Raw genomic sequence first — 24,717 nt, forward strand, 5'->3', positions numbered from 1 at the left:
CCTCGCCCGCGCACGCGCGCGAGCCCGCCGGCCCCCGGCAGCTCCCTCGGATTGGCCGGGGCTGCCGGCGGCGCGATGGCGTCACGGGGCGCGCGGGGGCCGCCGCAGGGAGTGGGGGCGCAGGCGTAAGGTGCGAACTGCGGCCCGGGCCGGGGGCGCGGGGATGGCGAGCGGCGCTGGGCGGGCGGGCCGGCCGGGGTCAGGGTTAATGGGTGCGCGGTTCCTCCCCTTTGGAAAGGCACAGAGCCACCCCAGCCTGGCTCCTTGCCCCTTTTCGTGTTGTGTTGCTTAAAGTTGGGTTTGCGGTGGTGTTTTTGTCTTTTTTTTCAACACGCCCTAGCTGCGCAGTCGCTGGCGGGTAGGTGGGGGCCGCACACCGGTGCGGGACGGGGCTCGGAGCTGCCTGGGCCAGCTGTGCAACGGTGCGAAATGGCTCCTTTTGCATTATATTGGTGTGTGCCTAAGCCTGGAAAGCTCAGCGTGAGCCGGCAGTGCGCGCTCGCAGCCCCGAGAGCAACCGGCTGAAGCGGGCAGCGAATCCAGGGCGGCGATTCTGCCCCCCTCCTCAGCTCTGGCGAGACCTCACCTGGGCTCCCCTACATCAGGAGGACGTGGAGCTGCTAGAGGAAGCCTAGAGAAGGGCTAGGAAGTTGATAAGAGGGCTGGAGCGCTTCCCCTGTGAAAGCAGAGTGAGGAAGTCGGGGTAGCTCAGCCTAGAGAAGAGGAGGTTGCGTGGAGACCCCGCGGCAACCTTCCAGTGTCTGAGGGGTGCTACAGGAGGGTCAGAGAGGGACACTTAGTCAGGAACTGTAGTATAGGACAAAGAGCAATGGGTGCCAACGAAAAGTGGAGACATTTAGATAAGCAATTCTTGACTGTGCAGGTGGGGAGACACTGGAACAGATTTCTCAGGAAGATTGTGGATGCCGCAGCCTTAGAAGTGTTCAAGGCCAGGCTAGAAAAGGCCTTGAGCAGCATGGTCTGGTGGGAGGTTCCCCTGCCCATGGCAGGGGTCTTGGGATTAGGTGATCTTTAAGGTTCATTCCAGACCCTTAACATTTGATAATCTGATGCTGGCTTTTGGACCAGAACAGGAGCTCCTGGCAGCAGAGGAGTGGTGCTCACTTTGTCCTCCTGTGTTTGCAGGTGCATGTTTTAAATTTTAGTAATTGTGGTACCTGCTGTCACTGAACCACATGTTTGTTTCAGACTGTGGTTAGAGAGAAGACTAAATGGGAATGCTGCAATTCTGGGAGTAAAGGTGGTAAAGGAACTGTCATGAGACGGAGTTTGGAGGCAGAAGAGTTTGGAGGACGAAGAGGTGTCTCTAGAGGACTGATGGTCAAAGTCTTTAAAGTGTTTCACAGTGTGTTGCTCTCTGTTGAAGTGAAAGGATAAACGATGTGGAAATGACAGAAGTCAAAACGCAGTTTGCAGTGATTGTGACAATGCTGGGGTAATGCTGATGTTTTTCAAAATCTCTCAAACACAAGCAAGAGAGAAAGGAAAAATCAAAACTTTTGGGGAAATAAGAAAAGAGGGAAGACTTATTAAAGGAAGGACACAAAAAGAATCCCCTTGTTTAGAGATGTTGGGCACTGATGATAAAAGTGATATAAGCACTTTTCATGGTCTGCAGAGATTACCTTAATTTCAAGGAGACTATCAGGCTTCCATATTTCAGCATCGGGTTTACACATGTGACATTTTATCATTTTGAGTTAATTGTGATTGTGTCAAATTGAAGTAATTTGACAAGAATTTGGTTAGTATGTGAGAGATACTGGTGTGTTTTTACATGCCTGTAAACACAGTAACTCAGTATTTCAGTTACTATAATTGCACCAATGCAAACACTAAAATTTCACTTAGAAGATAGGAGTTTCATGTTACTTCTGCACTGTATGCAAAAAGTGTTAGTTTTAATGTAGTAGCTCTTTAAGTCTTGTTAGTCAAAATAAAACTTGCCAACACAATGAATTATGAACTTTTAAAAGGGTTGGTTACTGAGTTGTATTAAAGCTCATGTCATACTGAGTCATGTCTTGATGGAGATAGGACCATATCTGGTATTTAGGGAAGAGTGACTAAGAAGTAGGAAAGGAAACTTAGAAGCAGAGAAGTTAATTGGAGATACTTAGTCACTAAAATCAACAGTAACATAATTGATAAAAAAGTGCTTTAAATTTTTCTTATAATTGAAATTCAGCCCATTATTCAGTCCATAAATTGAGAAATTTATAGAGTTCTTTAGTCAGTGTGCTTTATATGGAGCAAAATGACACAAACATGGTTTATTGTGACCTTTCCCATCATGACCTTTGCTGTAAAAAGACAGAAAAAAAATTCTACAGGATTTCTGCTGTAAGTCTCTAATCAATCGTTACTTTTTTCTTTCCCTCTCAATATGCAGAATGTCAGTGGCTTCTTACTGTGTATTTTGCTACAGAAAAATAGGAACTTCTGGTCCAACCACAAAAAAACACCTACCCTGGAATGATATCAGTAAGTAGAGTTCATTATGTATTGATTTGAAGTTCTAATAAAAAGGAGCGACATGACACCATGCTTAATTAAACAATACTGAACTTTTAAGCCCTTGAATGCTTCGTGATTAAAGCTTCTGTTTGTTCCTGCTCTCTGCTTCTGACCTTGCTTTGCATGGTGATATGTAATTTGACACCAGCAGATTATCTGGGAACAGATATGAACACTAGATGAGAGTCTTTCCCTAATTAAATGGGATCTCCTTAAATATCCTCAATTTCACTTGTATCTGATTTTTTTATTTTGTAATCTCAAGAGCCCTGAAATAGTTACATTCATGAACAGTGAATAAAGCTTGTTTCTATTACTTATTTTTCCTTATTTACTTCAAGCTCTGCTTAGTTTCTGTTTTCTTTGGTGTCTTCAGCATATAATGACAATTCTTACAGTTCTGAAATTTATTTCTGAGCATTAGAGATAGGATATTTCAATTTCTGCTCTACAGGAAGCATTGCATTTTTTTTTCTTTTTCAAACTTCTCTGCCAGTTATTTCTTCAACATGTAGCTGCTGCCTCTTGTCTGCATGCAAAATTCTTATGGCCTCACAAAGATGGAAGCTGATAGCAGTGGTTGTGGGGCAAATCTCCCAATTCATGCTGAGGAAAAGAAATTATTCATGATAGGTGAGATGTGTTACATTGGGTTTGCTGCTGCTGGTAATGATAAGAGTTTCTCTCTATAGAGATCCTTATATCCAGATAATCAGATCAACTTTGTAGATACAAAGTAGCTGAAATCTGGAAGGAATAATTTTGTTTAAAAGGCAAATTGTTGCAAGTAGCTTGTATTTGTAATCTGTTTGCTTTATACATTAGATTCAATTGAATTTTTTTTAACTGTATTTGCTTATGGAGATTCTGCAGGACTTCTCAAAAACATACATAGTCCTGTATGTAATAATATATACTGAAGAAATAGCTGCAACGTGTAAGAAAACATGAACTCCTTAAAATTATTTTGAGTTCCAAATCACTGCTAGTGTTACAGGCAGAGAAGGCTTACTGTTGATTCTGGTAGCTGAGCAGTGCATGCAATTGAGAGGTAGCAATATTCAAAGTAAATATCACTGGCAAGATACATGTTTTATCATCTTGCTTAGGAGAGCAGGAAATCTGAATCTAGTAATGTTTTCTCCAGTTGTAAATTTGGTTAATAATTTCTTGAAAGCTAGAAAGCAATAGAATTTTTTTTTAAAGCTTGTTCTTAATGATTGGTATTCTTACTGTCTGATAATCAAATGGTAACTGTAGGTTATATTGAGGTGATGCACACAACTTTGTTTGACATTTGGTTTTGATTTTTTCAAGGAAAAATTGCAAAGGTAACTGGATCACTTATACTAGGGTAAGTTGTAACTAATGACCATATATGTATCTTAAAGATATGGTGAAAATTTTAATATGTGTGTCTTTCAAAAATGTGATAGTACTAGGGGACATTAGACATGGTAGAATATAGTCTTGAAGCACAATTTCTGATAATTATAACTAAGTATATAGTTATAACTATTTCAAGTATTTTATAGCCTTTACTTTGCTAAATCAAAATAATCTACAGACTGTTATGTATTTTGTAAAATCTCTATGGTTTATGCCAGTGTGATTGCTAGTTTCTTTATTATGTTGCTTTAGTTGATATTCATATGCAGCTTTTTTTTTTCTTTAAAGAGGCTTTGTATTCATTACATATGAAGTCCTGTCCTTAAATAAGTTACTGCAAATCGATACTCAAGCTCTACATCAAGAAAAAGTTAAATCCTATGTATACGTACGTACAGCTTCTCTAAGTCCAAGTGAATATCAAGGTAAGATGCATAATTGTTTGAGTTCTATTCTAAGAGAATAGAATGTTTCTGGAAGTCACCCTAATATAACAAGTAAATTTATATTTCCTGAAATCTGTTACAAAGAAATGTCACCAAATTTATTTTAAGCTGCTGACTGGTTTGGGGTTTTTCTGAGATAGTTCTTTCTGTACATAGTTCTCTATATATCAGATAATTCTCTTTATACAATGTCTGTATGTAAATGTGTGTATGTTTCTTTTTCCATATATTTATGAAACGTGAGGTGAGGGAACTGTCTTTCAGACTTCCAGTAATACAAAAATACTTTTGTAGGGATTACATACAAGGCCAGAAAAGAAGTCCATAAAGCAGTGAGGAGAATTCTAGAAACAGAAGCTAAAATCTTCCGGAGACCCTTTAGTGGTAGGTATTGAAAGTAGGAATTTATCTATGATTATTATTTTTTAACAATAAGTAGGGAAATTAGGAAGTAAAACATTTTTTCTTACCAAGTTTACATGTTCTTTTGTTCTTGAAACAGTGATAATATAGCTTACAATTTCTCTATATATATGGATTATCAGTCAGTTGTCTATTTTTTGTGTATTAGAACAATTTCTTCAAGTCAATGAAAGTGATGGTTAAGAGGATATTTGAGGGTTGTTTTCTTCTTTGTTCCAGAAGAGATTTAAAAGTTAAGATACCGAGTTAATATTTGATATAATTTTTGTGTAAAAAAGGTGTTTGTAGGATGAAATACTCTCAAAATCTTATTTTAGAAAATTATGTATACTTTCATCGAAATTGACAGTATTAACTGACTGCAGCACAGTTTTTTGGATCAGTGTTGCTGCTTTTTCAAGTAATTTGAAACAAGAATTTCCATTTGTATCAGAAACTGTGCTCCTGAGGCATACTGTCTATTCTTATTTAACTCTCTGTTAAATGATCATAGCAATGTGCATGTCCACTGTCATCTTATGAAATTAATTCTTCAAGGTCAGAGCCTCAAGAGTTGCTAGTAATTTGCAGCTCCTGCTGGTAATTATGGTTGGTAAGTGCCAGCCAGGGGTTGTGTGTGTCATGTAGGTACATGAAATATCAACTTGGTGCCACTAAAATGAGACAAACTCACCATTTTAGGATCAGCATTTTACTGATGTCGTTCTGTCCTTGTTCATTGTACTAATTTAAGGTTAAAATGTTACGCTCTGAATTACTGTGAGCAAGTAATACTCAAATATTAAAAAACTACATATTTCTGTACTCCACAAATAGAAATGTGGCTGGTTAAAATACTCATTAATAACTTGGATTTTATTTGCTTCCTGGTCAAAGAACAATTCAGTACCTTTGATGGAGAAGATCATGAGTGTGCCTTATGGCTTCTCTTAAAGAGAAGTCAGTCAGAAGACAAAGCAGTCCGACTGCAGGCTGTGCAAGACCTGGCAAGCAACAGTCACTGGCATGGTAATGTATGCTGATGTAGCCTAATTTGTCCCAAAAATTCCACAGAGTCTCAGTTAGCTGTTCCAAGTCTGCTGACAACGTGAAGAAAAGCTAGTAGCTGCAAGAAGCTTAAATATGCTGTGAAACTTGATCTAAAATGTGGGGGAATTATTTACATATCAAGTAGCTGTTCTTTCCTAATACCCTGACACAGTGTGAGTGTCTGCAGTGCAGGCATCTCTCAGTTTCCCACCAGAGGATTTGTAACCATTGCTGTGGCGTGGGAAAGCAGTTCATGCTCTTTAGTTCCTTGGGTTTTCTGTTGGGATTGCTAATGCAGTCACAAGTTTTGGCAGTGATTTTTTTAATAAGCCTCTGTAGGAGTGAGTTTAAGGTCGTTGGTTAAGTTAATAAAAATTGGTTAGGAGCTGATAGGTAGTACTGGCAAACCAGAGGTAGAGTGCAGGCATTATCTGTAAGCCATTTTTTGTCCTAGTTATTATTTAATAGTAATAAGTTCTCCCTCTTGCTCTAGCAGCAAATATCTTTGAAACCCCAAGTAAAGGGGAGGTGTGCGTCTGTGTATTTGTGTTTCCTCCTTTCCCCTCCATCACTAGGCTACATAAACTAGGTGACATTCCATTCTGGACACTCGTTTTGGTAATTTAGTCAGTTGTGTATCTTTCACTCTTCCAGTGCAATTTCACACCATGGGATTTATCTTGTTTCAAATTTACTTTTTCAAATTCTAAATAATTTTCACAGGGAATTTACACCAGCAAACTGTGTTTGAAAATGTTTCAAAGCTAGGGTGTACCAAAACTGAACTTTGTCCTTTGTAGACGAATACTCTTAGCAGGTGATTTCAGAGCACAGTAATTCAGAAATTTAGTTGCCCTTTGTTACCTCCCTTTCTCTGTAGTGCTCCTTGTTGTAGTATTTGGACATTTCACAAACAGTAAGTATTCTTGTCAACTGCCTCATGAGGGAAACAGGCTTTTTTTAACCTGATGCTTCAAAACCTAGTCAAAGAAAGTTTAGGACTTAAAGTATGTGCTGATTTTTCACAACTAGGACAAAGTGTTCTGTTAGGACCAAAGTGTTCAGCTCCAGTGAGTTCAGTTTGCAGATGTAAATTGCCTCCACCAAAGGAAAAGTGTTGCCAGTCTATGACTGTGAAAAGTATATTTTAAATGCCTTGTCAGTTTTGTTCTAGAACTGTATAACAGTAACAGGAATAGAATCAAATTTTTGTAGAAAAAAGTGTTGATCCACTTCAAGGTTTTATTTTCTTTTCCTTCAGTTTGCCACTGAATTATCAAACTGGCCTATAACGAACAGTTAGTGCCCAGGTGTATTTCAGCTCAGTGTAGTGCTGGTCTAACATCTGCAGTTTTTAACTTTTGGAATTTGTGGTTAGAAAATCAAAGAGTTTTTCTAAGTAGACTGCAGAGAGATGGTTCTTCTTTTCAAGTATATTTACTTGAAAAGAAGATCACAAACTACATTTCAAACAAAATTAAGTATTTAAGGTTAGTTTTAACTCCAACATTGAAATTCTTGTACAACAGATTATCAGTATGCCACAGCTGCTCAAACCTGTGATCAAAGGACTGCTATAGGTTTGGCTCGATCCAAAGATGTCGACCTTCGCTTTTTCCTGCCTCCACCACCATTGCCAAAAATCAAGACTGTAAGTAAAAGAAAAGTGGGTATTAGATGATTCTTAGTTGCTTACTTCTTTTTTACTACTTTTGTTGTTAACTTTTGTTGAAAGTGAAGTTCTTTTAAAGTAACTGACTAGTAGTAAAATACCAAAATACAAAACTAATATATGATACACCCTTGGGGTATATCTGCATTAGGGAGTGGCACGATGGAAAGAAATAAGGTTGGAAGCATTGATCAATTATTATTCTTGGACTGTTATCCACATGACATATTTACAAGCAATGAAGTCTGAGCCAGTTACCAGTCTGTCAGAGACTGCTTGTCTCCATCCAGCAGGCAATGTGAAGAAATCATCCTGGATTGCCTTGTTGACATGGACAGAATCCTACACATGGAGCGTGCTCCTGGAGGCCTTTTCCTCCTCAGTAGTAGTTGGTGCTCTACTGTAGGCCCACCTCTTCACTGCCAGCTTTTGGGTGCCAGCAGATCCTTATTGGATAAATTTGGCCTTGCTTTATTTTTAAGTTAAAAATTAACACATTTTAAATGTATGTAGATGTTCTATATATGATGGTCTGAGGAGTTATGACATCAGCTTTTTCAATAAACAGAACTGGCCTATGAAGTATAATATACAAGGTTTTGGAATGCTAATACAATGAAGAGGGGAAGAAGGCCCTGTCAGAAAATACCTGTGTACCTTAACCAACAGAACTCTGAATATCAGCTTTGATTGGGTGTGATATTCTCAGTTTTTGCTTTCTTGCCTTGGTAACGTTATGTGCTAGTGGATCTGGACCTGTCAGTCCTTAAATATACACTAGTGTATATGGTTGTGGATATATTTTTAGAGCAATATGATTGCTAGGTGATTGAAGCTGAGTTACCAATCTGCTGCTCAGCAAGTTGAAGCAAATCATTGTGGCAGCTCTACATAAATAAGTCTCCATCTCTGATTTTATCAAAGAATTAGAATAACGGCAAGTTCAATGATGGTGGGCAAATAAAATTACTTTGTTGAATCTATCAATCAATATATGGATTGTTAAACTAATACTTATATTAATTTTTTAGACCAAACATTAAAAGAAATGTCTTCATTTTTTACTGATACTGTATACATTCATTTTAATGGAGCAGCACCAAAAGTACAGCATCACAAGTTGGAGGATGAGGAAGGTGATTGTCCCACTCTGCTCTGCACTGGTGTGGCCTCGCCTTGAGCACCGTGTGTTGGGCACTACAGTACGAAAAGGATATTAGACTATTAGACTCCTTTGGACACTAGAGAGTGTCCAAAGGAGGGCAACAAAGATGGTGGATGGCCTTGAGGGGAAGCCACATGAGGAGTGGCTGAGGTCACTTGCCTGTTCAGCCTGGAGGAGACTGAGGGGAGACCATTGCAGTCACAGCTTCCTTGTGAGGGGATGCTTAGAGGCAGACACTGATCTCTGGTGACCAGTGACAGGACCTTAGGGAATGGCCTGCAGCTCTGTCAGGGGAAGTTTAGGTTGGATATCAGGAAAAGTTTTTCACCCAGAGGGTGGTTGAGCAGTGGAACAGGCTCCCCAGGGAAGTGTTCATGGCCCAAGCCTGACAGAACTCAAGCAGGTTTTGGACAATGCTCTCAGGCACATGGCGTGATTCTTGGGGTGGTCTTGTGCAGGACCAGGAGTTTGACTTCTATGATCCTTGTGGGTCACTTGCAACTCTGAGTATTTTATGTTTCTATGAAAATTTCTCTTAGTTAAGGGTGAACTTTTAAGCTTCCTCTGCCAAGAGGAATTGGTTTTTCTTCTAGTCTTTGAAACCATTAGAATAATGTCACCAAAATATGAAATGTAAAGCTTGGTTTTTTATAATTTATTTGGTGATTTTGTAATTATCAGTTTCTAAAGTCTTTACAGATAAAACTATTAAACTGAAGTTGCAGAGCACTGAAGTCCAAGGTTCAGATTTTGTGGCCTCATTAGTATGGCTGATTCCATTATTTCAGATATTCCTCTCTTCTGCATTTTTCTTCATGCTTTGAACAAAATAACCTAAAAGCTGTTCATGCTTACTTCTCACAGGATTATCCCATAGAAGATGAACTTCGTTTGTTGTTGGTATCTTTACCTCAGACTGGTCTTGATCCATGTGTCCAGTACTTCACATCTCTTGCATTACGTGAAAGTAGCCAGACTCTTGCTGCACAAATGGTGAGTTGCCATCTGCAAAACAGAACTGTTTGGGTTCTTTGTGCCTGCAGAGCTCAAAGATACAAATCTTTTCCTATATTTTTTATCATTGTAAGAGGAAGAGAAATACAGACACTTTGTGAGTGTAGAACATGAGCAAAATCTCTTGTAAATACAGTCTGTCTGATTGAAAGCTTGTTTATATTTCCCAGCTGTGCTAGTTGAAAGGCGTGGTTAAAGATTATGTCTTACAAGCCTTCCCATTAAGCAGACATTTCAACACTCTGTCCAAAACATTCCTTCCCCTCGTAGTGCTCATAAAATGTTTTTTCACATTTCATCTTACTGTTGTTTGAATGTTCTTTTACTGATGAGATTAGTAAAGTGGTAGGTTATTAGCACACCTTAAATAGTGAACTCTATTACATCACATGGAAGTGCCTCCTTGAAATAGGTCCCTGTTACCAAACCAGAACTGCAGTAGTCTATGGTCTGTTTGGACCTGGATCTAGGAATTCTCCAGCTGTGTCTGTGCAACAACTTCCTAAGTGGCTTTAGGAATGTCATTTAAAGTGCCATTATTGTTTTAAAATAATATTTTGTTCGTTTCATCCACTCTCTCTTATGAATTTTACTTTTTGTTGTTTAAAAGTTCTGACTTCCTTAATCAGTGACTGTTATTTTTTTATAAGATGCAATAACAAAAATGAATGTCATTTTAATAACAATGCTTGTCAGTCTTCATTTAGAGTTTCCAGAGTGCAATAACTCCTTATTTTCTATGACAGAGTTATGTGTGCTATTTTTATACTATCACTCCTTTACTGTTTTCACAGCCAGAGCTCGTGCTACAAAGGGAGCTTTGGTAAGACATCACACTTGGAAGTATTTTGATTTTTATCGAGGTTATGTTGGTCTTTCTGCTGCGTGATTGAGAGACTGGTCTTCTGAGGCTGTGCCACATATTGAAGACCTTTCTTCCTCCTCTTCTAAGTTTTGCAAGTCTAGAGTTACGCTGATTCTTGCTTTTTTCTGCTTAAGCAAATGATCTTAAAAGATGACATTCATTAACAAAATGAGAATACTGCATTTTGCCCCTTTATTGTATGTTTTGAAGTTAATAGACTAAGGAGACCCCACTGAAAATCTAGTTAATATTTCCAGTTAAAAATAGTAAATACTTTTATGATGTACTGTTGTGTAATTTGTACGTTTTGAGAAGTGCATGCATGCTGTGCACTCTTTAAAGCAATTTCTGTAGATCATTACACACTTAACATTCTAGATTAGAAATGCTTTGTTTTATGTAGCCATTTGAAATGTGTTACTATTTTTATGGTTTTCATTTCAGGGAGGCTTATGGTGTTTTGGAGGAAATGGACTTCCATATTGTGAGACATTGAGTAAAATTCCTTCAGAGACAGTGGAACTCTTTTGCTTGCAGGCTTTAGTACAGCATTCCAAGGTAATTTGTCTTTAAACTGTAGCTGAAAAGCTACATTTATAGACATTCCTCTCTAATGCACTCTCATGTATTGGGAAGGAGTTGCCATTTCCTTGTCTCCTACCCCTTTCTCCTTCTGTAAGAATGTTTAAACAACTGAGATGGCTGTGAAATGAGCACTTTCCTGTAACAAAGTAATTTTTTTTCTCATGAGGAAGTGTATGGAAGTTTTGTTGCTTTTTTCTAATTCACCCTTACAAATTCCCCTGTACTATACTTGTATGTCTTTGAAGAGGTAAAAGTGTGGCTCTGATGTAATGCCGGGTTTTCACAAAGCAAAATAGTGTCATGAATTCACTCTAATCAGAAACCAGAACAGAATGCAAACCTCACCTGTACACAAAGGTATTCTTTGGGCAGAATATTGCACAGCAATATTGTGTGGCCTTCCCAGGACCAGTCTGCTTTTTGCTGGCACAGATGAGGAGTATGGAAGACATTTTGTAACAGTGTTGCTTCTTATTTCCTATTGCTACATTCTTCTGTTTACAGTTAATTGTTCAGAAGCCTAGAGCACTGAAAAACAATGTTGAGAACACCAAATGGTTACTGATAGTTGGGATGGATAAAGTGCAGCTTCCTGGTATTCTTTTCACATCTTCCATGTACATAGAAATTCTGACTTAGTCTAGAATTTGTTATATTCTAGATTTTCAGTTGAATCAAGTTGTGACTCTACTCATTCCAAATGCCTGTTGAAAGCCACAGGCTTGAGGATATCAGCAGTTTCCAAAGCTACCCTGCATATTCATCTGGACTAAATTGTTTGTCCTAGGATCAGTAATGATAGCAGTACTATCTGGAATGTAAAAAATCTTTTTCATTTTGAAGAGAAGGAATTGCAATGATTGCATTTTGGGTGATGAACAAGTGGCTCTGGTTGCGATAGTGCTTTTAGCAAATACAGGTAATTGACCTGTTCAGACTCTCAAAGTTGAGTTGAAATTTGATCATGCCAAGTGGAGACCATTTCATCTCCCTCAGACATGAAGAAGGGTAGAGAGGTGGTACTCAGAGATTTTCAAGTTGTCAATTCATAGGAATTATGCATTTTGCATATTAAAACATCTATTTCCTCTTCTAATGTGGCATAATAAATTCTAAATTAATATAATTTCTATGCAACATGGGCTGTGTTATACCTGCGTCTTAAAACTCCCTACTTTATGAATTAACAGCATCTAAAAAACCTTTTGCAGAATGTCTATTTATTGTCACTGCATTTACTTTGTAATGCCAGATTTCTTCTCACTGTGATAAAATTGAAGCTAAAGGAGGCCTCCAGCTACTGCAGAGGATATACCAGCTACGTAAAGATTCAGCAAAGATACAGAGGAACATAATCCGCATTATTGGGAATATGGCTTTGGATGAACATCTGCACTCATCCATAGTACGTGCAGGTAAAAGAAAAGCTGTCTCAGTGGTAGATTTCTACTCCAAAAGTTTCAGATAAATAAATAAAATAAATAAATAGAAAATGTCAATATGCTGTTCTATAAATCCAGGCTGATATCTGCCTGTTAAATACAGTGTGCATTTTTACACAAAGGAGAAGTAGCAAAGGCACAGGAAAAGAGTGTGAGGATGATTAAAAATTTGCAATGGCTGTGATATGAAGAACAAATAACTAGGCTAAGACAGCATGGAAAAAGCAACTGAAAGAGAATATGATGGAGATTTATACAATTCTCTTCACTGGTATAGAGAAGGCAAAGAGGGAATGGTCATCTGCTGTTTGTTGTAATGCAAGACCAAAGGTTCTTGTACATTAAATCATAAAGAGACAGAACAAATAAATAGTATTTTCCATATATTGCATGACCAAAATAAAACTTGCCACAAAACATTATGGTAGTTGAAGAATCACAGAGCTTCAAAGAGTGATGAGACAAATTTATGAAATGAAAAATCCATAAAGTTCTACAAATGGAAACCAGGTTGGCTGCAGAAAATCTGAGGGTATAGACTAGAATCAGAACTGTATAATTGTCCTTTTGTTGCTCTGTTCATATATTGGTCTGCAGCTTCCATGCTGTTCACTTCTGAAGAAATGCAGCTGGACATAAAGGCCTTTGTCCCAGGCTCTGACACCATTCTTAAATTCTAATGATTGGTGAAACCATACGTGTAGAAGAAGAGACTGAAACAGGACAGTCAGCAGCTCCCTGGAACAGAGCTCTCAGTACAAAAGGAATTTTAGTCAGTGAGTCAAACTCCAGAGATAAGCAGTTGAATACTGCTAGTCCAGAGTTGATAAAGCTTCTCTTTTATTGCTGGATGATGCATAAGAAGAAAGAACCTCTAAGGCTCTTTTTCTTGCAAAAACTGCTGGCACAGGAAGAAGAAAAACAGTAATGCACTCTGTAGTGGCTGTGATCTGGGGGCAGAACACTTATTTTTGATTCTGAACAGTTATTTTAGACTCTTCGTCTTGACTAATTTAAGAGAAATGCAAAACCAGAGACCAAGCTAGTTTTAGTCAGTCTTGGCAGTCTTCCATTGTGTTTAGAGAACTGAAAGAAGACTTTAGATAGTACTCTTCTTAAATACAACTTTCACAGTGGTCAGCATATATTCTGCTTAAATACATAATTTAAATACATTATTCTTAAATAAAGATTACAGTCCTCAAAGGTCCCTGTAGTTTTATTAGTTTAAGGCAAAACTCGAATGTCAATTTGTTCTTTCCCTCAGTCTACAGTAAATGATTTTGAATTAGCAGCTTACAGACTGTACTAGTAACAACATGTAAGTACATGGTTTTGAAACAGTGCTCATGAAGTAAATTCCCAGGTTTTCTTTATGGACTTGACTGTAATGTAAGTGTGATTTATAGGCCGTTTTTGCTAGCAACAACAAGATTTATCAGGATTTTAAAGAAATGTGTGCATATGCACATGAAAGATATTCCTTTACATTTCTCAGTAGTCTATGACAATTCCCTTCCATATTAGAGAAAATTTTACACCTTAGGAAGAGTATCATACTGTGTTTGTAAGCCATAGTATCTTTGACTTAAAATTTTATTGAGGATTGTATCCAATTTGTCTTATGTTTCTAATGTATAAATAGTATACAAATTTTAGAATAGCAAAGATATTTTAATCACATAGAGAGTTTTCTTACACTGGATTTTAAAATTAGAAATTATTGTACTTTCCCAGCGAGCATCAATTTTTTTATCTGCCATTGCTCCTGTAGGTTGTTTTCTATGCCTTTCTTTTGCTTTAAGCTTCATTGTCTACATCTTCCTGGCATTTTACCTGGAAAAAGAGATCTGAAATCTGTTCTTGCTATAGCTGTACTGACCTGCTGATACACTTTCTTTTTCTTCTGAGAAGGGCTTCTTCTTCAGATCATAAGATGAACAGTAGTAAAATACATCTGAATTTTTGAATTTAGGACATTCCACTTACCTAGCCTTGACTTTGCTGAGGTAAAGAGTAGATTGAAATAATTTATTTTGATGTTGCCATTCTTAAGTTTTAACATCTATTTTCAGATGTATGGTTTGATGGTTGATGTTTCTGAATTCTGTTCAGATGATGTTTCTATTTTTGACCTGCCCCTTCCTTTTCTCAACGTAGGCTGGGTTTCTGTTCTTGCTGAAGTAATGAAATCCCCACACATCATTCAGTCTTCTCATGCATCCAGAGCTTTGGCTAATCTAGACAGGGACATGGTGAAAGAAAAATATGCAGATGGTGTTTATGTCCTACATCCACAGTATCGTAGCAGGTAAAGTAGAAGGAGCCATTGTACGTCCTGTACTTGGAGTTACTTGTTCTGCTGTTCTGTTACAAAACTTTGGAAGAGTTAGCATCAGAGTGCTGCTGTACAGGTGTTACCTTGCCTCTCCTGTTCTTTGGTGGGTTTAAAGGACTGAATTTAGATTGTCAAGTAGAAGAACAGTAAAATTGGTTGGAGAAGTCCCTGGGTGTGGACAGAGTATTACTGTAATGCATGGAAAATTTGAACACAAACCATGAAATTAATTACTGCTCTGTGTGGGTTGCAACTGTTTAACCTTTGCACTTTTTCTTGGGATACAGTGCCTTGTAATTATTCTGCTGACAACAGCACATATTGGCCTAAGTTGCAGTAAATTTTCATCCTCAGTAATAGTGATTGTGTGTCTGGGACTAAAGCAGTCTCCAGCGCGGGTGTCAGTAGCAACTATTCCCTGGGTCATTGGTGTTACTCTGGTTACAGTGAAGATCTAATGTGATGGTAAGGCTGGAGCTAGCAAGCCACAGGAACAATAGCTGGCAGGAAAGGTGTTTTTCATTATAGAAAATTATGATTTGTGAGGTGGGTACTTTCTGTACCTCATTTTATATCTTTCTTCTGTGAGGTTCCCTAGTTTTTGTTTTTATCCGAGTATGCTCTTTGAAATGTCATTAAATATTGTCCATAAGGTAAGAAGTCACGTGTAATGTTAAAAAAAACATTTTGGCATCCCTTAGGTTAAAAGTTCCAATTTGCTAAAAGAACACGTACCACATCTCTTAAAATTTCCTTTTGGTTGCTCAGCCAGCCTGTCAGAGCAGACATCCTTTTCGTTCATGGCCTTTTGGGAGCTGCGTTTAAAACCTGGCGGCAGCAGGACATTGACCGGCACTTGGATAGAAGGGCCTCAGAAGGGGAAGAGGACTACACTCAGTGCTGGCCAAAGGTAAAAAGACAGTAACATTTTCACATGTGGCTGCTGCTTGCTCATTCATGAGAGCTGTCCTGAGCATCTAGAAGGACACTGTCTGGCAGATGTGTTCTTTTAATTTGATTACTTGTAGTTTGTTTTACAAGTGGCAGTTTAAAGTTCCTGATGATAAATTTTTGTTAATGACTTGTTTGTTGTTCTTGCAAGGAAAAATCCCTGCTAAGTTTTATGTTCTCAACATCATTCACATGCTAGTGAAAGAGGAGGCAATGGCTGCTTTCCTTGTGCTCTCTCTTCTTTTTTATTTCTTTTTTTAATGGAACATTATTGCTGAGGAAGATTTATAGAATATTTTAAATTAAGTTCCCTTTCTCTCTTTGGTGTATGAGTACCTTACTTTGTGCAGATTACTATTTAAGTATTGTTGGTGAATAAGTAATTACTGCTCCAAGCAAACTCTCACTGGTATAGCCACTAACAGTGTGTCTGTGAAATTTGATCTGATCAGTCCTGTTGGTAATCTTAGTAACTCGTTGCACCCAGGAGAGGGAGCCAGGAGTGCACAAGTTAGAGATTAATCTCCATTCTTTGCCTGCTTTGTGGCTCAGAAACAGTCTAGAGATCACCAGCATGTGATAAAAGAATGACAATCCAGGTGTAACATATATTTGGGGATTAACTGAAGAGCAAAGGTCTTTCTTGGTATGGTCCCCATAGTAACACCTTTTCTCCATTGCTTTCAAGAGTTTAAGTACATCAATTATAAGCTCCTTTGGTTTTGCTTTTCTTTAATTTAGACATGGCTTGCTTCAGACTGTCCTTCCCTTAGAATCATATCTGTGGAGTATGACACTCATTTGAGTGACTGGAAAGCAAAATGTCCTGTTGAGGCTCAAAGGTAAGAAATGCAGCATCTGCAGTTTGGGGGGGTCAGGACATAGACCTATAAAGCTGATCCTTGGGATCACCTGCTGTGAAAGAGTCAATTTAACTTTTCCTGATGCTTTAAAAAAATCAAATTAGGAAAAATATTTAATATAATCATGGTATGCTAAAGTTTTTAGCCTCATGAATTCTTACAGTTTTGCTTCATGTTAAGGGAGACTCTAAATGATGCTATTAGTAAATGAAAATACAACTTTATATCTTAAGGGTTTCTTTTTTAAAGTGACACAGTAATGCTTCATAAGCACAGCAAAAAAATCACTGTACTGTGGCTTTATACTCCTGATAAAATAAAGCATATCTTTTCATAGAATCATTTAGGTTGGAAAAAACCCTTTAGATGATCAAGTACAATCATTAACCCAGCACTGCCAAGGCCACCACAAAACAATGTTCCTCAGTGCCACATCTACATGCGTTTTTAAAGCTTCTAGGAATGGGGACTGAAACACTTCCTGGGAAGCCTGTTTCAGATCACATGTTACTCTGATGATAAAATACACTCTGATTGAATCAGATACAGTTACTGTAATTGCCCTTGCCAGAGGAATGCTGTTTTTCCTGCCCTTGAACAGGGTAGGTCAGAGGAAGATGCTACCACCAAACATGTTGAAGAATAAGAACACTGAGCCTATAAAGGTTTTTTGTCTCGAATAGAATTTGGTTATTAGGTTCACTGATCTTTAAATCAGAATCCTTCAAACATTTATGCAGATATTTAAGCATGTAACTAGTACTGCAAATTCAACTTGTGTACTTCAGCAGGGACAGGTGCATGGCTGCTTACAAGTTAAGAATCTGAAAATTAATAGTGTTTTTTATGCAGGGAAGAAAAAAAAATCAACATGTATAGACTGGGAACTTGGTACTTGTTCATTCCCTCCTCTCTCTGGCAATTATTGCATTAAGGAAAACAAGTAAGCAGGGAGAAAATGAGAAACACATGACTGTTAATGTGCCTATTTGAAATTAGGCAGAAAAATTACAGTAAGGAGAATGTAGGTGGTTGCCTGTGAAGGTCCAAGAGACTGGAATTGTCTTTAAATTGCACCAGGGGAGGTTTAGATTGGGTATTAGGAAGAAATTCTTCACTAAAAGCATCGTCAAGCCCTGGAAGAGGTTGCCTGGGGAAGTGGTTGAGTCCTGATCCTTGAAGATAATATAAAGACAGGCAGAGAAGGCTCTTAGGGACATGGGTTTGTAATGGACTTGGCTGTCTTTGGGCTAGCAGTTGGACTCCATCATCTTGCAGGTCTTTTAAACATAAATGATTCTAAGAAAACTCATCTTGTGTCTATCTGGAGCAAGTATGTGAAAATAAATAAACATAGATTTCCTTTTTCTTTCCCAAAGATAACATCTTTTTCATTACTGGCTATTTATGATTACCCAACCATAATATTTGATAATTTTATGTGGTTAATAATAAAAGACAGATATTGAAGATATTTTTAACTAGCAGGAACAATGAGGTTGCAGTAGAAAAACAACCATAGGTTTGATCTTATATGTATGGTCTCATTCACTGTTTTAAAAGTGAATTTTTATGTCTCTCTGCTAGCCTAGAGCGTACTGTTCATCTGAAAAGACACATTTGATTATTCTTTTCATGTGTGTTATAAAGCAATTTCTAGTGAGAATGCTGAGACCAATAGAGATGAAGTGAATTATTTGGCACAGTGGTTGCCCCCATATCCTGATGTTTTCATTACAGAAGGGCCTTCTGTGTTTGATTCTTGTTACACTGCAAGGAGCAAAGAAAAGTGCAAGTGTTGCACTTTCAAGCTTGGATTGGGCATTGGCATTGGTTTTGTTTTGGATCTACCACAGATTCATTTTCAAACTTTAGTGTGTAGCTTATCCTTTCCAGAGCTCAGTCTTCTTGTCTATAAAATGGAGATTATTGTGCTTTCATACTGTTCCAGTGGAAAGCGTTCGGAGATTGTCTGGCAAGTGTAACTGACATTGGTTGTAATTTTTAAAATGTATTGGTTGATCATGCACTTAGTTTTTAAATTTCTCTGCATTGCTCCACGTTTTGAGCATTGTTTAGCAAAGTGTGTATGAGGTTTGTTCATGTTGCAGGGTGTAAAGTTCATCATGCGTTGATGTTGCTTTCATAGAATAACAAGTATTTTGCTACAGTGTGTAAATGAAACTATTTAAAACTCCATAAAACAACTTGTCAAGAAAATAGAAATGTTTGCTGAGTGAAATTAAAGACTTTCCAGCAAGAGCAAGAAACTGAATTTAGCTCAATTCCCATTGTCCTTGTGAAGTGATCCTTACAAAAGTTCTCGGCCTTTTTCAATGTAGAAACAATAATTAAATAATTAGTATTTGTTTACCTAATTCGCTTTCATAAATGTGCAGCACTAAAATTCATTGTGTTTTAACATTGCCTTTTAATCTGTCACACTCCATGTTGCCTGTGTTTGTTTTTTCTTTGCAGGGAGTCTATTGCTTTCAGGAGCAGTGAGCTGCTTGACAAGCTCAAAGCTGCTGGGATTGGAGACAGACCTCTGGTGTGGGTATCCCATAGCATGGGTGGTAAGCATGTTGCCTGTTTGATATAAAGCATTTATTTGCATTAAAGATTTCAGAATAAGCCATTAACCAAATTCAGGTAGAAATGCAATTATTCAGAACAGTTTATTTAAAAAATTGGCAAAGACCTAAAAATGAAAAACAGATTTCTACTTTTTTAGTGCATTATATTTAGCAGCATATACATTTTGAAAGGATTGTTATTGCTGTTTGTTCTTACTATGTTGATTTAAAAACTCAATGAGTTGAAATTCATGTAAATGGAAATCCAGAGGCAAAATTTTCTCCATGATCAGGCATATAGTAAATGTCATTAGCAACACATAACAGAAATCAAAATTGGATTTGCATCATTCACTGACATTTTATATTGATGCCTCTTCAAGCGTGATTTGGGTTTTTTTCAAGTTAATTTTACATATTTGACAATCTAAGGACTAATCAACCAAAGCAAGAATATGGTTAGTTGTTTCATGGTTAATATAGCATGGTCATTATTCCTCAGTGATTTAAATCCCTCCATTAATACAGCTTCTGTTGCCAGGTCTTCTAGTCAAAAAGATGCTGGTGGATGCTTCTAAGAATCCAGAAATGGATAAAATTGTAAACAACACCAGAGGAATCATATTTTATAGCGTACCTCACCATGGTTCCCAGCTAGCTGAATATTCTATAAATGCCAGATATCTCCTCTTCCCATCTGTGGAGGTTAAAGAGCTCAGCAAGGGTATGTTCACTTTGCTATCATCTAGCAACAGGAACTCTGCTAATCTGTTCTTGGTGCTTTGGGTTTTTTCATTGTGCTGTCAGAGAAAGCTAAGGAAAAACAACAAATCTCCTTTTTGTGTTTTGGGTTGTGTGTTGAATTATTGCAAGCAATTCTGAGTAGCTGTTTCATTTGATTGCAGAGGTGAGGGGAAAAGGGGGAGTCAGAAGTAATTGTTGCATATGCTAGTTGGAAAAAGGGATTACAAACAAAATGCTACACTTTTTACTGTCATAGTAATAAAAACATCTCTAGCAGCGTAGTCTTGCCAGAAGAATGCTGTAATCTTATAACACTGTAAAAATTATGTTGCTCTTTCTCAGATTCTCCTGCCCTTAAAGAACTGAATGATGACTTCTTGTCTTTTGCCAAAGACAAGAAATTTTCTGTGCTGAGTTTTGCAGAAACCCTACCAACACACATAGGCAGCATGTTAAAACTGCATGTTGTACCTGTGGAGTCAGCAGGTAAGTGAGAAAAAGCCATTTAATTTATTTTAATATGATACATATTGATGTAAACATCAATAACAAGAAAAGGTTATAAATATTATGGGGAAATAACGTAATAAAATAAATCTATTACAGTGTGGGGGTTTTTGATTTAAACTTCTGACTGCTGAGATCAGAAGCAGCTACATTTAGGTCTTAAAATAGCAGTTGTTTGTTTTGATTTTTTGAAATCACAATAACATTTGTTAAAATAGCAGGGTATACCCTGGTCTGATGTTGTAGTCCTTTCATTTGAAATTATGACTAGTTGTGGATTATCTTTGAATAGGTAGGCTGCATAGTGTTTCAGATACTTCTATAAACTCCAGCTATTTTCTCCTTTAAAAAACTAAGAAAGAAAATTAGTCAACTGCTAGTGGAAGGAAAAAGTCACAAAGCTGGTTTTCAGTGTTAAGAATCCTTTACCTTCCACATCTCGTGAACTCCAGCAATAGAGTTTGCCTCCTGTAGAGCTCCCTCCATCTTTTTGCCTTTTTTAGGAGAAGGGGAAACCAGACAATTTTTTTTCCCTTGCTTTTATTTATGTGTGTTCAACTTAGAAAACTGTTTTAAGTCTTATATTTTCAGTCTTTCTTTTGCACTGCCCGAGGTATCTGTAAAGCCAGAAACCACTGCTTTGTTAGGTTTTAGATCAGGCTTTCCACCAGCTAAATCCACTAGCTTGAGTGCAAGGTTAGGTTCTCTGAAAAAGCTGGGCTATACATCCCTGTTTATCTGAGTCACTATTTAGCATTTTTTTGCAACATATCTTCTTGAGCAGCAATGTTTTGCAAAAATGTTGCTGATACTGTTTTATTGGCCAGGACTGAAAATCTGGACCTTTTTTTGTTATTATATACCAAAATAATGTTAAAAGGAGGGCTGAGTAACAGAACCCAAGTGAGTACTGTGCTCTTGTAATTTTGTAGCATGTCTCCTCTTCTAGGAGTGACACCTAGTGCAGCCCATGAGTGCTCTTGAAAGCCTTTAGAGGGCACATGGCAGTTCTGTAGCAGGCCACTCTGTGAAAGCAGAGCTTTGTCTTGCTCTAGTGTAGTTTTCCATGGTTTGAGATACAGAAGTCAAGCAAAATGGAGGATTTCTCTAGGTGATGAGTGAATCCTCAATAAACTGGGATGTGGCAGTCACAGTATCCTAACTGGAAAGTCAGTGGTGATGGCTGTCAAGAAAGAATAAATGCTGTAGTGTGCCCAAAATCAGTCGCTGAAAATGGAATATTTGTATTCTACAATTAAGCAATGTAAATATTTCATTTATCTGGAAATGTGCATAGTGATTTGCAGCATATTTCAGGTTCGTTGTAGTCCAGATTTTTATGTCCATGTAAAAGTATTTGGGTAAGGAATATGGGCAATTAGTGGTGATCAGGTTCAAGTTACCATTAAACTACATCCCTGATCATTTCAATGCCTAAACCTCAGTCAGGACTGTGCTATCAGTAAATGAAGTTTTGTTTCAGCAAAGTTGTCTGTATGGACAAATGTACATTTGTGTATTTCAGACAAAGACAGTAGAACTCTGACCTAAATGGTGTTGTGTGCCAGTGTGGGTTTTGTGGCAGCACAGAGCTCTGTCAGGCCATAACTGTGTGTACTGATGCTTTTAGAACATGATAAAATAATGATGAAGAGTTTTACTGAAGATAGGAGAAGTTGGTTTTGAGAGAGAAATTGCTAATGCAAGATGTTCTTTTCAGTCTAGGTTGTCATATGAACTCTGGTAGGTTTTTTTTTTTCCCTTTTCCAGACATAGGAATTGGAGACCTTATTCCAGTGGATGTTAATCATCTAAATATTTGCAAGCCAAAGAAGAAGGATGCTTTCCTGTATCAACGTACACTGCAGTTCATTCAGGATGTTTTAGCCCAAGAACTGTGAGACTGAGGTTTTGCCATCCTTTCCTGCTTGTGTCCTGTGTTTGGTGTGACACAGAAACTTCTAACATTTGTTAGGGGATCTGCAGAAAGTTACAAGGGTGCTGTGTCAATAGTATCTGCTGCTGAATAATTTCCTGTACATCTTGAACTTAAGGTACCTGTCCAATTTCTTTCTCAAAATACATTCAAGACAAATACAAACTTGGCAAAAAGAAAGTGTGTGCCCAGGGTATCTTCTTTTAGCAAAAAAAACCAAAACAAAACAAAAAAACAAACAAAAAAAAAAAAAAAAAGAAAAAAAAAACCAAAAAAAAAAAAAACAAAAAAACCAAAAAAAACCACCCCAAAAAAATAACTCCAAGCTTGCTTTGAAAGCAGGTAAATATACACCTGGGATAAAGTCTTATAGACAGGATTAGAAACAATTAAATGAGATGGTTATTGTGTCAAAGGGGAGAAGCAGTATGTAGCTGCTGCAAAGTTTTGGTTTATTGTCCATGTTAGGGTAGCCTGACTGGAGCCTGAAAAATTAGTACTCAAGTGAATTAAGGTAGTGTTTTGGCCTAGTGACCCAATTTTAGGAGGTTTTGTCATTTGCCTTTTCTTTTAACACATCACCCAGATTGGTCAGCAGACACAGCATGTGTTTTTCTGCATGAGAAAGAGACAGGTTGGTCGCTCGCCTTGCTTAGAAAATTGTTGTCGGTTTAATGAAAACAAAAGAAAAGAAATGTTCATCTCCTTGTACATTTCCCTCCTAATCTTAGCAACTTGTGAGACTGCTTTCCTTAGGACAGTGTGTATCTGGTCAGACAGGGCAGTTCTGTGCTTGTTCACACTGAAGATGTGTTTGATGAGCTCAGCTCTTCTTTGCTCTTGGGAGACTCCAAGAAGTTGGTGCATTCAATTCCCTGGCTCGTGTTACTCATACAGAAACTTTTCTGTAGCTGATTTAAAGAAGAGCATTGAAAATGCTTAGGTGGAGCACAAGAGATGTAGGCCCTGACAAGAAAGCTGATAGCTGGAGTTTGGAGCTGAGGTAGAAAAAAGTAAAGCAGGAAGAAAATCAGGTGATTGTAAGGCCTCACTGGAAATTACCACAAATGCTTTGGTTTCCTGGGGCCCAAATATATATGCTGGTGTAGATACAGAGAAAACCAGCAGTGTCTTATTTGAGTTTATGTTTATGTTTAGGATACCCTAACAGTACTGATGAGAAATCAGTATTTTTAGATGAAAAAGTGGCAGTGCACAGTCACTTTTTTGAAGTCTTAAATAATTTGTACTGTGGTTAAAAGCAGCCTCATGTTATTGTGGTCTCATTACTCCCTTTCTTCACACCTGCATCCCTCTCTGAAAACAAACATGGGCTGTGTAAAGCTGTACTTCTTCTGCTGACCATTTGTTAAATAAGGTCTGTATAGATGACAGGCTTGAGGGGTGTCCTCATGCCACTCCTGTGAGATGGATCCAGTATTAGTGTCCTTCAAATGGTGGCTGTGAAAGCTGCCAGGGAGGTGGGATGCACCTTGCAGTTCTGCATGGGCTTGGTGCTGTGGGCACTGCAGTCCTGCCAGGTCCTGAGAGCAGCCCAGGAGGACACTGTAGCTCAAAATACACTTCTGGAAATTGAGGGAGCTGCAAAGTAAAATTCACAAGAGCAGCACAGACACTGTACAGCACTACACTGGCAAAAAGAGCATTTCCCCTCCTGAGATGTAGGTAAGAACACTGCATGGCAGTGTTTTGTATAGAAAATGTAACAGAAATGTCCTTATTTCTGAAGAGCTTTATGTTTTTTACACTGTGGTTTAGACTTCAGAGAGTAACTATATTAGTACACTTTGTATTCACAGAGTAGAGTATGTGGAATTCATGGTGAATAGACAAGACTTCTAATAACTGAATGCTTGTTTCATGTGACAAATCTATTAGTTTTAGTAGACTCCTTTGGCTTACATGGATTCAGATCAGTGACATTAAAAAAACATTAAGTTTAGTAAATGCATCTATGTTTTGTAACTGGAATTCTCCTTTTTGTAACTGTATTTATATATGTGTAACTAAAACTAATATTTGGTGGGGGGTTGTTGGGTTTGGGTTTTATTTTTTTTGAATATAGTAATAAAATGTGATTTAAAAATTGTCTTTATGTCACAATGTGTATTAAAGGTTAATGATCTGCCAGCTGAATACTCTGGACCGTGTTCTTTTTTGTTAAAGATCTGCAAATATTTTAGTGATTGTCTTGTGCTGGGAGAATGTAACGT

The 24,717-nt window shown here is 37.8% G+C and overlaps 1 protein-coding gene across 8 annotated transcripts; it reads left to right on the forward strand.

The window, feature by feature from the left end:
- SERAC1 (serine active site containing 1) lies at positions 1 to 24,640 on the forward strand. 8 transcript variants are annotated; one of them, XM_050972923.1, is made up of 18 exons: positions 76 to 130; positions 1,210 to 1,456; positions 2,414 to 2,505; positions 3,856 to 3,892; positions 4,216 to 4,352; positions 4,668 to 4,757; positions 5,673 to 5,804; positions 7,355 to 7,476; positions 9,527 to 9,655; positions 10,986 to 11,099; positions 12,379 to 12,541; positions 14,729 to 14,879; positions 15,675 to 15,816; positions 16,599 to 16,699; positions 19,199 to 19,296; positions 19,838 to 20,020; positions 20,383 to 20,526; positions 22,295 to 24,640. In XM_050972923.1, exons 2-18 carry the CDS (start codon positions 1,410 to 1,412, stop codon positions 22,321 to 22,323), a joined length of 1,911 nt encoding a protein of 636 aa, XP_050828880.1. In that variant the 5' UTR covers positions 76 to 130; positions 1,210 to 1,409; the 3' UTR covers positions 22,324 to 24,640. The 8 variants fall into 8 exon arrangements, with proteins under 8 accessions (XP_030091731.1, XP_050828881.1, XP_050828880.1 ...); XM_050972919.1 differs by having other exon boundaries at positions 78 to 130; positions 22,318 to 24,640; XM_030235871.2 differs by lacking the exon at positions 1,210 to 1,456 and having other exon boundaries at positions 1 to 130; positions 22,318 to 24,640.
- The last annotated feature ends 77 nt before the right edge of the window (positions 24,641 to 24,717 follow it).

The sequence above is a fragment of the Serinus canaria genome, chromosome 3, assembly GCF_022539315.1.
Source record: "Serinus canaria isolate serCan28SL12 chromosome 3, serCan2020, whole genome shotgun sequence".
NCBI lineage: Eukaryota > Metazoa > Chordata > Aves > Passeriformes > Fringillidae > Serinus > Serinus canaria.